At 39.7% G+C, this 14,982-nt stretch overlaps 1 protein-coding gene across 5 annotated transcripts in view; it reads right to left on the bottom strand.

Moving 5' to 3' along the window:
* Unc13b (unc-13 homolog B) overlaps window positions 1-14,982 on the bottom strand; it is a 204,638-nt gene that overhangs the window by 36,939 nt on the left and 152,717 nt on the right. For 2 of the 5 annotated variants that reach the window (XM_048419902.3, XM_085677225.2), the window contains exon 2: window positions 7,862-10,372. The exons of the other annotated variants lie outside the window; for them this stretch is intronic. In XM_048419902.3, coding sequence (XP_048275859.3) covers window positions 7,862-10,121 — 2,260 coding nt within the window. In that variant the 5' untranslated portion in view covers window positions 10,122-10,372. The remainder of the gene's footprint in view (window positions 1-7,861; window positions 10,373-14,982) is intronic. 5 annotated transcript variants of the gene reach the window in all.

Genomic DNA, 14,982 nt, shown 5'->3' on the forward strand with positions numbered 1-14,982 from the left:
AATCCTAAAAGGACATGGAGAAGAGGGACTCTGAACATTGGGGGAGGCCATAAAGGACACCTGACTGACTCCCAGAATCCTTACTTCCTGTGTTGGCTGGTCTGGTTTTTAGTCTGAATAAACAGGGGGTACTTAGTGCAAAGGACAAGGTCTGCCTGGGGTTTCCATTTGTCCTTTTCCTCTCCCAAAGAAGTCTGTGTTCAGAGTCAGGGCTGCCAAGGCTACAGAATCAGACTTCTACTGCAGGCAGCACAAGCTGCTAAGCACACAGTATCTTCTTTCTGCAAAAGCCATATGAGCTAACTTCATCTGTATATAGCTCCTCAAACCCTAAGCTTGGTGGCTGAGCCCTTTCCATTACACAGTGCAGACTTGGCTATATACCTGGGCATTTTTCTCCAGACTAAATGGAGCTGGGCCAAAGTAGAACCTAGAGATACAGCCAGGATCAGGATGTTGAATATGGAAAGACCTTGGAGTGTCAACTGCTCTAACAGAAATCACAGTGATCTGGATATTCAAACTATGACTCCAATCTCAGGTTTGATTATTATGTATTAATCTCAGAGCAATACTCTAACGGAAATGGGCACTTCCAGACTGGTCAAGCAAGTCACAGCAAAAGACAAAGTCTCCTTTTCTACTCCCCAGCGACTACGCTGCTTTACAGGACCACATGTGGCCAGGCCCACCGGCTTCCTTCTCTATGTAATCATCCGACTAGGCCCTTTCACTTTCTTGTCTCTTCATTTGAAAAGTCCATCACTATTATATTGCAAATAGAAGAAACTAATTCATAAGTTCTCAATTCTATTTTTGATGGCCAAATGAATCTCTTGTTTAGAGAGAAGAATGAATTCTGTAATAGGAATCCTCCACAATAGTGTGGCACCAGGAAGGTGAGTGAGGACGGAAGGATAGGTTCTTCCTGGAGCAGAAACAGAACTCTTTCACATCCACATCCCACCCTCCTGAGGATACTTTTTCTCTCTAAATAAGAAAATTAGGTAAGAAATACTTTGACCCTAAAGACTCAAATTGAAAGTGTTTCTTTCCTTCTCCACTTCTTAAACACAGACTAGATATCATACCATATTTTGATTATCCCCTCCCTGCCATTGGTTTTTCCAAAATTTTATTCTCAAGAATAAAATATAATCAATTTCGGGTGAGGAAATGGCTCTGTGAATAGAATGCTGCTGCACAGGCCTGAGGACTGGAGTTCAAATGCCCCAGACAGAAAGATAGCCCACCTTTAACTCTAGCATCTGGAAGACAAAGATGTGAGATCTTTGGAACAACCTGGTTTGCTAGACTATCTGTATTAGCAAGTTCTGGGTTCATTTGAAACCCTGCCTCAATGACCAAGGTGGAAAGTAATCAAGATCCTGACATTAACCTTAGGCTCAAGAATGTGTACATGCACACACATGTAAACACACAAACACACATAATTTTTTAAAATATACAATAAGCTGACAATGCCATTAAAACTCTTAAAGATTTGATTCCCCAAATTTTCCTCTACCACCTACTTTCTCAGATTTATATACTGTATACAATCTCATTTTCTCACATAGTCAAAAATCCACATATTTATTTACTCCATTTCATCTAGCCTGACACAGCTTTTCCTGATGCCCATCCAGGTAGGAGTTAATTAAGTCCTACTAAGGCATCTAAGGTCTTTTTATCTTTGTCTTCTTTTTAGTACTTATATCATACCTTGACAAATTCCACCATCACACACACGAGAGTATGACAAATGGATACAGGTGTGGAATCTCAGCTGGATATTAATAGTAGTTACACCATACCTTCAGATCCCTGCTTAGCCTAGCATACTATTAACTGACTATTGCATAGCACCTGCATAACTCATGCTTAGTTTAAACTGAAGATGTTTCAAAACACACACACACACCACCACCACCACCACCACAAAATACCTCCTCTTACTTTCCCTTCACCACCACAGCCAGACAACTGGATTCCTCCTTCTTTTCACTCAGTAAATATGTGTGGTGATTTGAAAGAAAATGGTCCCCAAAGTGAGCGGTGCTATTAGAAGGTATGGCCTTGTAGGAGGAAGTGGGTCACTGCAGAGGCAGGCTTTGAGGTCTCATATATGCTCAAGCCATGCCTAGTATCTCAGACCACTCCCTGTTAGCTTCTGATCAAGATGTAGCCAGCACCATGTCTTCTACACACCTCCATGTCCTGCCATGATGATAACGGACTAAATTTCTGGAAAAGTAAGCTACTCCAACTAAATGTTTTTCCTTTATGGGAGTTGCCGTGGTCATGGCATCTCTTCACAGCAGGAGAAATTCTAACTAGTACAGTATGGGTTGATCGTTCAATCCTCTACCTCCTAACTATCTTTTGACATTTTTTTCCTGATCTGTATTCTAGATTGCCACTGACCTAATCCATACCCTCATTGCCTCTCATCTGGACTACAACAAGAAACTCTATGCTCACCTCCCTTGGCACTGGACATGGTCCTCTCCAATTCATACTTCACAATCTATTTCAAACTGTTCATCACAGTTTTCCTTTGCTTGGCAGCACCAGTGGCTCACCATGCCTTATTACAACATATAAAATACTTCAACATTTTAAATTTTGACACCATTGTAACTTACCCTTCTGCTTCCCATCTGTATCTGTCCCATTGCAAAAGTCTTACTGCATTCTTCCCACTGAATGCCTGCACATCTCCCTCTCAAGCTCATGGAACAGACCAGGGCTTATTCTTCATGATTGAGATCAAATATTAAAACCTCTGTGAAATTTCCTTATTTGGCTTCCAAGGGCAGAATAAGGTATCTCTTCATCATGTGTCAATAGTACCCACTCTTCTGTGTGGACTCTTCTGTGGCAGTATGTTATCAATAGTATGTTTCATTGCAGTTGTCTGTATAAACATCTCCCTTTATACTTCTTGAGAACTGTGGACTTGTACGTATGTGTGTATAATTGTATACACATGTATGTAGATGCCAAAGGTCAAGGTTAGTGTTTTCTTTAATCATTCTATACCTTAGTTTTTTTAAAAAAAAGAAACTATTTTTAAAAAAAATAAACTATTTGTGTGTGTTTGTGTAAATAATGCAAGTATTCACAAGTATCATGGCATATATGTGAAAGTCAGAAAAAAATGTAGGAGTCAGTTCTTTCTTTCCATCATGTGAGTTTCCAAAGACCAAATTCAGATTGTTAAATTTGGTGGTACATGCCTTTACCCACTGAGCTATCTTGCTGGCCTTTTACATTACTTTTAGAGATAGGGTCTTTTGCTGAACTTAGAACTCAAAATTTGGCTAGACTGGCTGGCCAGCAAGCCCTAGAGAGCCTCCTATCTCTGCCTCCACAGTGCTGGGATTATAGGGTTATGTGCCTCAATGACTGGTGTTTTATGTGAGTACTGAGGTTCAAACTCAGATCCTAAAGTTTGTAAACAAGCATTGTACCAAGTAGGCTATCCCCCAGCCTGAGAACTGTGAATTTATTGAGAACATCTTGTGATCAAGAAATCTATGATCTTATTGAGAATAAGCACTATATATCTGATCTTACCTTTTTAGCCAGAAGGCTTGGCAAATCTAAGTATTGTATTTAACAAAAGGAATCTATAAATTTCATGACTTAGAAAACAAAAGGCTTTTTTTTTCAAAAAAAGAAAAAAGAAACAGAGAAGAAAGAAAGAAAGAAAGAAAGAAAGAAAGAAAGAAAGAGAGAAAGAAAGAAAAAAAGAAAGAAAGAAAGAATGAAAGAAAGAAAGAAAAAAAAGAAAGAAAGAAAGAAAGAGAGCAAAATACAGAAAGAAAGAAAACCTCTTTTGTCCAGGACCAAAGAAAATATGTCAGAAGCCTTTACCATTTTCAGAGGGAGAGGCAGAAGAATCAGAAGTTCAAGGTTATCCTTAGCTACCTAGTGAACTAAATGTCAATGTAGTATATATAAGGTTGTCTCGAGGAAAAAAAAATAACCAAACTTTTTAAATTAAAAGTTGGCAGGGAGGTCTCATCAATAATACATTTAAGCAGAGATGTGGAGGAAAAGAATAAAAATAACATTTCGAGTCTTTGAAGAAAAGTATTTTAGGTCTAATGCATGCACGTGTAAGTCTCAGGTGAGAATATAACTGGTGTGGAAGAATAGCAAGTTTTCAATGAAGAGCCAGTTCAAGCTCTCCAAAAGACCTCTGGCTTTCATTCTGGGTGGAAGAGAAAAAAATCACTCAATGTTTAGAATAAGAAGCAATGCAACCTTTTATAACAACGACTCTGATTGCTATTTAAATACAGACTATAGAGGGACAAGAGTTTAAACAAGGAGACCAATTAGACTACTGCAATAATCTAGATGAAAGAAAATGTGTCTTAAACAGAAATGAACGTGACGGAGGTAGAGATCATTGCTTAAAATGTAGTGGATAGGTTAGCAGGATGGCTCAGCACAGAGTTCAACCCCTGGGACCCACATGCTAAGCACAAAGAACTGACTCCTGTAAGTTGTCCTCTGACAGATGCACATGTATACACACAAACAGAGAGATAAAAAGATAGAATGAATCAATTAATAAAGTAGAAGGTAGAGAACACATAATTTACTAATGGATAGGATATTAGTTTTCTGAGACAAACAGAAGTCAGGAATGACTACAATTTACTACAAGGAAAATTAGATAAAAACCAGAGTTGTTGGGGAATTGAGAAGAAAGATCTAGAGTTTGGTGTGGGATGTGCTCTGTCTGAGACACCTGTTTACTTCCTAATAATAATACTGAGTAGATTTGAAGTGGTATTTGTGGAAGATGTTTGGACTTGAGCTGTAAGTCTCAGAATGACTATAAAACCCATACGGTTAGAAGATTATCATTTCAGAGGTGGATATGAACAGAGAAAGTGGCAAGGTTGAGCCGTAGGGTGCTACAAAGTTGTAGAGATAAAAAAAAGATAGACAAGCATAACTTGAAACCAATGACAAAAGAAAATTACAGTGATAAAGAGCCAGACAGTTTTTATGGAAGCCAAGTAAAGAGAGTGTCTCAAAAGAATTGAGGCATAAAACAAAGAGGAGGAATGTCCAGCAACAAACTCCTACTCTCATGCCCAGTTCATGTCAGATAAATGTGCTAAGGTTGTTTTAGAGGAAACAAATAGCTTAATAAATTATGCAGGGCAAGTAGATATACATAATGAATAAGAATGAATAAGAGTGAGGTTGGACCATTCTCTGCACCATGCACACACAACTACGAATGGATCACAGACCTAAATATACCAACTAGAACTATAAAACTCTTCAAAAAAACAAATGAAGCACTGATATGCACAAAACCACTAGTGACTAAAAAAATGCTAAATAAAAGAAACCAGACACAAAGTGTCTGCTATTAAAGGAATTTATTTATGGAAACTATGCAGAAGACACAAAAAAAAAGTAGACTAGTAGTTATCAGAGGCTGAAGGCAAAGGGATGGGAGACTGGTTGTTAATGAGGATTCTTAAGGTGTTAGAAATGTTCTTATATTAGATAATGGATGGTTTTATAATTATGTGAATAAACAAGCAAACAATAAGGATGCTATACTACCTTTGAAGGGATGTAAGGGCAATTTTAGGATATGTAAATTACAATACTAAAACTTTCATAATAAAAACAAGAAAATGTCTATCAGTTGTGTCTAGTTGCTGACTGACTCATCAGGAGGAGGATTAAAGATTGACCAGCAGTTTAAAGTATGGCAGTCATTTCCAGGCTTTCTTGGCCCTGGTCTCCTTCAAGCTTTAAGGAGTTATAAAGACGAACTGCTTTGTCAACAGTGGTTCTCTTGCTGCGCAAAGAAATCATTTCTGGATGTTCAAGGAAGAAAAAAACTGACTTCAGAATAAAGAAGAAAAATTCTTTATAGACGGAGAATTATAGAAAGTGCTTTGGGCTGTTGAAGAATGAGAAGATGCAGCAGGCTGACATGGTAAATGCAGTGCTTCAGGTCAGAAGGAAGCATATATACGCGAATATACTGAAAACAGAAAAAGCAAGGACAATAGAAAGATAGAAGTTTCTTTTGGGGAGGGGTACAGTGGAACAAGAGAAGATAAACCCAAGACCAGTAATGACAAGTAAAGGAATTTGGATTGTTTTATACAGATATGTTATCAGAACAGCTCTAGGAGTATTTGAAAAGAGACTGGCATGATTTCAATTTTTTTCTTTCTAAATTGAATTTTATGACTTGACATTACCACTCACATTATTTAAATCCTTAAGTAATGAAGAGGTAAATAGTGTATTTAAAATTTAAAAAAAAACTCCATTCTATTCCACTAGTTTTTCCACCCAATAAACCCAAGGAGAACCATATATGGCCATGTGCTACATACCATATGAGTGAAAAGCAAGCTACATATAAGAATATTGTATGTCACATCTAGGTCTACTGTAGAAAATACCATCTAGGTTTATGTATGCATACTTTTGTGCTAACACAATATGGAGGTTACCAATAGTGTCTTTCTCAGGCTGCATTTCTGTCAAGTAATACATGACTATACCAGTTTCTCATGTATCTTTCCCTCAGTATTATCTACTACAGCAGGTTCTGTGAGGGTGAATATTTCCCCTCTCTTATAGAAATGGAAAGATCTCATACAATCTCATATATACCATTCTGCACTATGGTTTTGTTTTGTTTTGTTTTTTTCAGGTTGACAAAACTTAGGTAGCTTTCCATTTGGATAATGAGCTACCTCACTTTTTTTTTATAACTACATGGCACTGCATCCCATTGTTTATGTGTGCCAAAATTTTATTTCATTATATATTTAAAGGACATTTAGGTTGTTTTCAATCCTTACTATTAAAAACAATACTTCAAAAATAGCCCTGTACATATGCCACTTCCACATGTACAAATATGTCTGCAGGATACATTCCTGGAAGTGAGGCTGAGGGCTCAAAAGGTGTGTATATTTATAACATTGATACATTTTCCCAAATGCTTTCCTTAGAAGCTACATCATCCCATCCCATCAGCATTGTATGAGTATCTGATCCCTTACACCTCTACCAGTAAAATATGTTTTTCCATTTAATTTTGTCTTGGGAAACTGAATCAGGTTATATGCAAAACAGGATAACCCCATTTACATTTAAAATTGGATAAATATAGCATATGCTCTTTGGATAAATTTAATTTTGATTGGGAGAAGAAAATGTAAAACCACGTATTTCCATACTGCCTAGAAACAAGTTCTTTCATTTCCTGCTGTTAAGAAACACATTTCATTTTAGTTCTCAGGTATTTGGGGAAAGCAAAAGGGGAATATGATCCATGGAGGGCAGCTGGACCCTTGAGCAGGACCAGTATTATAAGCAGGTAGCTGCTAGGTGCTCTGTGTGGGCAAGGCCAGAACTAGGATGGCAACAGGGAGAGGCAGAGGTAAGGAAATTTCCAGTGGCCATGAAGAAGCACCATCAGCTACCAGAAAGAAGTATTTTAAAATACAACATAGGATTCTTTTTCTGCCCCTCTGGCACCCAGGAATAAACGTGCTTTATTTCCCATTTTTGCTTCCCACGTCTACAACTGCAGCCTACTGTAGCCCAAATGTTCCGGTCTCTTCGGAAAGGCTACTTCCCAAGGTTCCCTAATAGACTGAAAATGTCCTAAGGATGGAGACTAGAACTTCCTCCTACCACCTTAGCATTCTCTTTCCTTCTATTTCCCATAGAACTGCTTAAGGTATGTATTAAAATAGTTTACACTGATTCAAGACATGGACCAACCCCATCAGCAGATGAATGCCATACTGAGTCAGCTGGAATCCCACACAGAAACTCAGAATACCTGAGGGGATGTCTTCTACTGAAAGATGGCTTGCCGTCTGCACTAATTCTTGCAAAAGTTTTTTCTGCTTCAGTCTTTTCTCTCTTAGAACATTTTTAAAATTGTTGATACACTTGTTAAGGTAAATGGTCTCTGCACATACTTGTTCTAAACTCAGTTTGCCTTGATCAGGAGAGTCAGGCCTGGAACAAGTCTCATTTCCCAGACATGGGGCTAGAGAGAAACTGAGCAATGAGTTTGCAAGTGGTGAGTTATTAGAAGCAAGAGAGACGTTGCTTGGGTCTTGAGGTGTCTGATCACCCTGTGTAGAGATGCCTGCTCCACCAGAGACCACGCTGAGAAAGCTCTCACTCCCCTGACTTCCAGGACTCTCCACTGAACAATCATGGGCTCCTCCTGAACTTGCTGTCCTGAGAAGTCTATCACTGTTCTCTGATTGGGAACCACTTTCGTTGCTTTCCAGGTCCTCAGGACTGATGGATTCACTGTTCTCCAGCTTCTGAAACACCCCCTGCAGAGCCAAACGAAAGTGGTGGATTGCTCGACTCAGTTTAGTTGAGTAAAATTTAATTTCTACATCCTCATCCTCCTGGGAGTCACTTAGAATACAGGAGGACTTATCAAAGACATCCTTAAGGACCTGGGCAGCACAGTTCTCTTCTTCATTCAGGTCAATAGGAACCATGTTACTGAAAGTCTCAGGCCCTATGATCATTTCCTCTATTGTGCTGTCAGAGCTCAGAGTTGTAAACCTTCTAGACTTATCTGCCAAAAGGTCCTCCAGCTGCCTTGAGCTCAGAATATCAAGGCCAGCTTCACAGTCTAGAATTGTGTCCTCTGTATTTACGCTCTCTGCTTTCAGTGAGCTGGACAGTGCAAGGCAACTGCTGTCCTTACTTTTATTGCTGCAGTCAGTCTGTGGTTTTGTTACTTTACATGCTTCATGTTCTTGGCTGCCCTGTTTGAAAATCTGTGACTTTCCACAATCTTCCTCTTTTGATACTGACACCGAGGAAGACTCCCCAAGTTGATAGAGGGGAGATAGTTCAGAACAATGATCATTGATTACCCGGGAGGCTCCTGATGCTCCTACTTCATCCTGAAGCTTAGACACATCATTCTGTTTTGCTAAACCATCCTTTGGTGGGAAGCAAAGGCCTTGCTGCTCAGAAACCTGGTGTCCTCTCTGTTGATTCTGAGTCCTCATCTGGTACGATCCCATCATGTATCTTCTGTTCCCTGTTTCCATCTGAAGAGCTGGTTTACCCTGGCTTAAAGAGTTCCAACTATGGTCTTGAAGTTGTTGCAAGCATGATAGAGAGTCCTTTGTGGGATTCTTAGACCCTTGTGGCCATATTGGCTCTTCTCTGGTAGCAACCCTGACCCCCACACTCTGCAAGAGGATGGATTTCTGCAAAATGAGGTCCCTGTGCTCTAGATGGACAAGCTTCACTACAGTGGGCCGGGGGGCAGGAGCTGTGCCTGCCCTATATGCCTCTCTGATGTACCTGTTGCACTGCATACCATTAACACAGAGGTGCTTAGCTAGGAAGTTGTCCACTAGCTCCATGGTGTTTTCCCCATCATGTTCAGGAAGACCATATAGATAAAGAATGGCTTCCTCTCTGGATCTTTCTACATGGGGTTCCTGGGCCTTTCCCCCATCACACACCTTGGCCAGAGAGCTGCTACCCACATGCAAACCTTCTATTTCACTCAATACTGAGTCTACACAGCTAGACACTTCATCCACAGAGCCCCGAACTTGGCTCAAGTGCTGTCGCAGCTCAGCAATCTCAGACTGAAGACGACTGATACCTTGCAGCTCTCTGATGATATAATCTACCACATCTCCCAAAGGTTCTTGTTGTCCATGGCTACAGTTTTGGCCAGGGTCTCTGGACAAAGGGGGCCTGGCTTGGTTTTTCTCTGAAGGCTCTGAACAGCTGGCAGGTGAGAGTTCCTGAGAATCGGACCCTGAAACACAGGCAGCAGAAGTCAGAGGAAGCTGATTGCTGGTTTGCTGCTCAAAGATGCAAAGCTGGCCCAGGTCCCCATCTCTCTCTCCAGCAGTGGTAGAGTCTGTTGACTCACAGCAAGGGGGCAGGAAGTTGTCTTCTGGTAAGGATCCAGTAGGGCCTGCAGACTTGCTCTTGACACCACATATAGTCTCTGCCCTAACCTTATCTGGTGAGAGGCTGGATGAAGGTCCCAACGTGAGCATGATTTCTTCCTCAGACTCTCGCAACAATCGTTTCATTTTCCCGCTCAGGAGAGGTGTTGGTTCTTATTTCTTATTGGAAAGCTTAATAGGAATTGCCTTAGAAGAGCCTGTCCTGCTTTTTCCTTTCTTTTCTTTCTTCCTTCTTTATTCCTTTTCTTTTTTTGATTGGTTTTTAGCAATTATTGCTAGTTGAGGCCTTTGGCTTAGCCCACAGTGCTGCCTGGAATGACCTCATGTATGGGTCTCAAACCTGACACATGCCCCTGGTTCCTGGCTTGGCTCTTATCCTGTAGCTCATGAAAAAGAAAAATAGTACACTCAGATCAGAAAGAAACAGGAAACTTAAATCAGACCAAGCTGTCAAGCAGGATTAAGAACAATGCCTTCAAAGAGAGTAAGAATCTACCCTGACCAGCCTTCCACTGAGTCTTAAAGGCTATAGGCATCCCTGCTCCTCCTTTGGCTCCCTTTAAAATATTGATTCAAAACCAAATCAAGTCTTTTATGTTCTTAACAAGTACAAAGTTATCAGTATTGAGACAAGCTCCTGGGATGTGGATAAGTTAAGGTCAATTAGTGAATTTTTACTTGAACCTTCACAAAATTCAGCACTAGACTCTGATTCAGGGATGATTGTGTAGATGTTTAACCACCATGCACACAATGAAAAGACCAACACAGGACATTTCTTTCCTATCTATTTTGTTTTTCTGATGAGGATTCAGATATTCTGTCATTCATCTTTATTTAATGATAGCAACCATTCACTTAAAAAAAGAGATCATGGAAAGTATTTCAGATTGAAGGAAGAGAAGTATCACTACAACTAATTCCAGAATACAATGGTAAAGTACAGGTGTAGCACTGTTCAGAACTCAGATGGCAGTCAACATACTTAAGTCTAATGGGACAGACAACTAAAGGCCCACAAATAATAGACTCACAACAGAGTGAGATGGAAGCTCAGTCTCAGCCTGGAGCAGCACAATCAATATTCTGATTCAGTTTTTCTGAGACTCTGCTTATTAGGAAGATGAAAAATGTGGGGAGGAACAGAGTGGAAAGTACAAGGGGAAAACAAAGACTCATGAGATGCATAGGGCTACCAATACATGATGGTCCTGCTAGGCAACATACCAAGGACAAGATGAGCTAATGGGAGACACACTGCCCTTAAATTATTTGACATGAGATTGTTTCCCTCATTTTCTTTTAGATTTTATCATGATTTGTAAGTCTTCTAAATCCTTACTAGAAGAGGAAAACTGCCTTAAAGAACAAAGCTGACCTAATAGCTACTCATTTTCAAGAAAAGCCACCATCTACAATTAGTCTGTGGGGCTAAAATTTAAAAGCACTGTACTTCCCTGAATTGAGAAGCAGCAGAAGTCATAGGACTTGGGATAAAGACGAGCTGGTTCTTTTACAGGAGATGACTAGGTCAAGAACTAAGAGACAGAAACTACATGAATTCTTATTTTCTAGTTCCCTGCCTTCTTGACAGCTCCTATGAGGACTCTACTTTAACAAGGAATCCCTCATTTAACTATTTCGTGAGGCCACAAACATGTCCAGTTCACCCATTACTGCTTTAACCTGTGTTATAATTTAGAAAATAGTGGCGCATAGCATAAGAGAAAGATGTCATCAACAAAGTTCAGGTGGAGGGTTTTTTATTTTTTTAATTGGGGGAAGTGAATTGGAAAAGGGGGGGAGGGAAAAGGGAGTCTAGCCCCTGGGGACAGGAGTGGCAGAAGAGAAGAGAGACAGACAGACAGAAATAGAGAGAGATGGAAGGTGGGCAGGGCCCTTTGAAAAGGGAATGTAGTGAATGTGCACAGGAGGTTCTCTTAGTGGCTACAGCTGAGGACAGAGCCCTTCAGAACCCCAAGGGCAGGCCAGTATAAATGCCTGAATATTAACACCCTGAGTTTCAAGAAGCCAGGTTAATAGCAGCTTCTCCCTGTAAACAAACAAAACCCTTCAAACCTTCTTTCACTTGGTAGCCACTGCCTCTCAAAGGACTGAATTTAACAATTACCTGTTTGGCATACATGTTCTGCAATGGCACCAAATTCACTCAGCCATCCTGGCTTTTAGGCTCCAAAGCAAAAGATAAGTTCAATGTACTACCTGAGGATTAACCACCCACTCTGCTCAGAACTCTACAGACTATCAAAAAGGGGTAACCTGTGAAGCCAGGAGACTCAAGTTAGCCTTCTTCCTCAGTCTCTCTTTGCTACTGCTGAATGAAATTACAGGGGTCCTTCTGTGTAGAAGGACCACCTGATCTCCAAGTCAATTTGAATTAATAAATACAAAAAGAAAATGCCAGGTATTAAGCTAAATGCTAAGAATATAAGAAACAGTCTCTACTCTTTATGTGTTACAAATAGGGGGATAGGATTCCGATAAGAATGAATGACAATATGAAATGATATATAATACTGACAAATTCTAATTAAAAAGTATTTATTATAGGAGTGAAAAATACAAAAGAAGCAATGCATAAAACCAGGACAGGTATAGGTCACAGAAAATACTTCCTTTGGTGAATCCTCTGCTTCAATCTAGGCCTCCAGTTGCCGTCAGAGTACTCATGCTACCACTCTGCCTGTCTTGCTGGCCTGTTCACTGTCTAACTTCCTGCACTCATTCTGAAATGAGAATTCACTTTTTCCCCTGAGGAATGCTTGATGCTGGGAAAAATAAGCCTCTCCTTCAAGAGTTAGCTGTATTTGAAAAGAAAACATAGGAAAAGAAAGTGAAGTAACCAGAAAGCTAAAGATTTAATGATGGAAATCTAAGACTTAGGGCCAGGAGTAGATGCTTAAATTATATTTCATCAGCACCAACCTACTAAATCAAGTCAGTATTCTTAAATGGCTGATTCATTTACTCTTCTCTCTGACTTATAAAGTAAACATGATTAAAGATGTGACTAGTTCTTGAAAAAAAAAAACACCTAAGACCCAAATCTTGGCTTGAAGGAAACAACCAATCAAGGACCTCTGGGAAACAAGCAAGAATTCTATGAACATATTATCAAGCAGTCTCTCAATTCTGTGAAACAATCCCAGAGGGCAGCAGGACAAAAACGCCAAGGGAAGTCTCCTCCCATCAAGGCTATATAATCCCTGTGCCATTTACCAATTATGCTGTAAGGTGAATGTGGTGAGGAGTGATTTCTAGGGCCAGTCACAGCAGGTAGGGGTACTCTTAGGATGTCAATCTTTGGGGAAGAATCAATTCCTAGAGTATCTTTTCAGAAGAAAGAGATCAGAACCCAAAGTATAAAGAGCAAGATTAGTACAAAGAAAAGAGAATGCCCTGGACCAAGGGCTTAGCTTAGTCCCAGTCCTGCAGTTTCTAGGATGTACCATCTCTCAACATTCTTGTGGTCTACCTATACCAATGAATTCTTTTGTTTGGCTATTAAAGTATTTTTTCTAAATTTTTAACTTGAAAGTATTTAGCTTCTTAAAAGCCCAATTACCTAAGATTATAACCCTTGTGTCAGAAGGATATCCTTATTGTTACTAAGTTCTTGCTTATGGGTCCACAATTGATATGAACCATAAGAACATAATAAATTTTCTTCATTTATGTTCAAATTCCTAGTACCTGGAATATAGAACCTCACTATGAAAAAAGCACTGGGACTGGCACACAGTGATATCTCAGTACCTTGAGGAATTGATGGTACAGCTGGATTAGAATGCACTCTCCTATTTATTCTGATCCTTCTCTGTTTCCATGACAACATGAAAACTTCAAGGTTCAGGTTTCCTTCTAGATTAATGACCAACAACCTATTTCCATTGTAAAACTCAGCTGGAAATCTCTTCCCAGTAGCATGTACTCACAATTTTCTAGAACTTATTTAGGACAAAAATTACCAGGCTATCAGTTAGCTATTATCTCCCTAGCACATGAGACTGGTGGAGAGAATCCCCACTACTGTTGTGGGCTGTTGAAAGGGCTCACCTGCCCTTCCAGTAAGAAAAGCTGCCCTGATCCCTAGCAAAACTAGTTCCCTAGCAAAACTATAAAAAAGTAAAGGAAGCATGTAAAATTAATCTTAATATGTATTATTTAACCCCAAATTCAAAATATTATTACAACATGTAATCGATAAAAATATCATTAATTATATATTTGTATTCTTTTTTATATTAAATCCTTGAATCTCATATTTTACATCTTATTTTCCAGAACATCTCAAAGCAGACTAACTAGTTAGGCATGGTAGCACATGCCTGTAATCTAAGTATTTGTGTGTGTATATACACATGCAGAGGTGTACATATGTCAGGGTACATGTGAGATTTGGTTCTCATTTTGTGGGATCTGAGGATCAGACTCAGGCCATTAGACCTAAACGTAAGTGCCTGGTCCGCTCCCCACACTTAGGAGACAGAGATAGGAGAGCAAGATTTCAAGGTCATCTTCAGCTATATACAGTTCAAGGACAATCTAAGCTACATGAGTCTCTGTTTCAAAAAAATCAAAGTAGACTAAACAGTAACATGGTCAAGTGGTTACCATATTGGACTTAGAAATCTGGGGTAGGAAATACTCTAGATAGCCTCCAAAACCCAGAGCAGGTGCTGAGTGCAGAGAAGAGTGTCATCGCAGTGACAGTGAACTGTTTCTTTCGCTCACCTTTTTACCTGTTTACTTTGATCCTAGTTGGAAGTAGCTCAATTCTGTTTGTGGACACACTCACTTCTCCTTAAGGCTACAAAGAACCAAATATCAAGTCCTAACTGCAAAAAATGAGACCCTTTTTTTTCCCTCTCAATCCAACCATTTGTCAATATCTTGTAGCTCTGTGTAGCTTCTTTCCAATATTCTGGAGAAAACTACAGGTCAAACATTGTTACTTCAGCAGAAA

This window comes from Myodes glareolus, chromosome 16 (genome assembly GCF_982192425.1).
Source record: "Myodes glareolus chromosome 16, mMyoGla1.1, whole genome shotgun sequence".
In the NCBI taxonomy this organism is placed as follows: Eukaryota; Metazoa; Chordata; class Mammalia; order Rodentia; family Cricetidae; genus Myodes; species Myodes glareolus.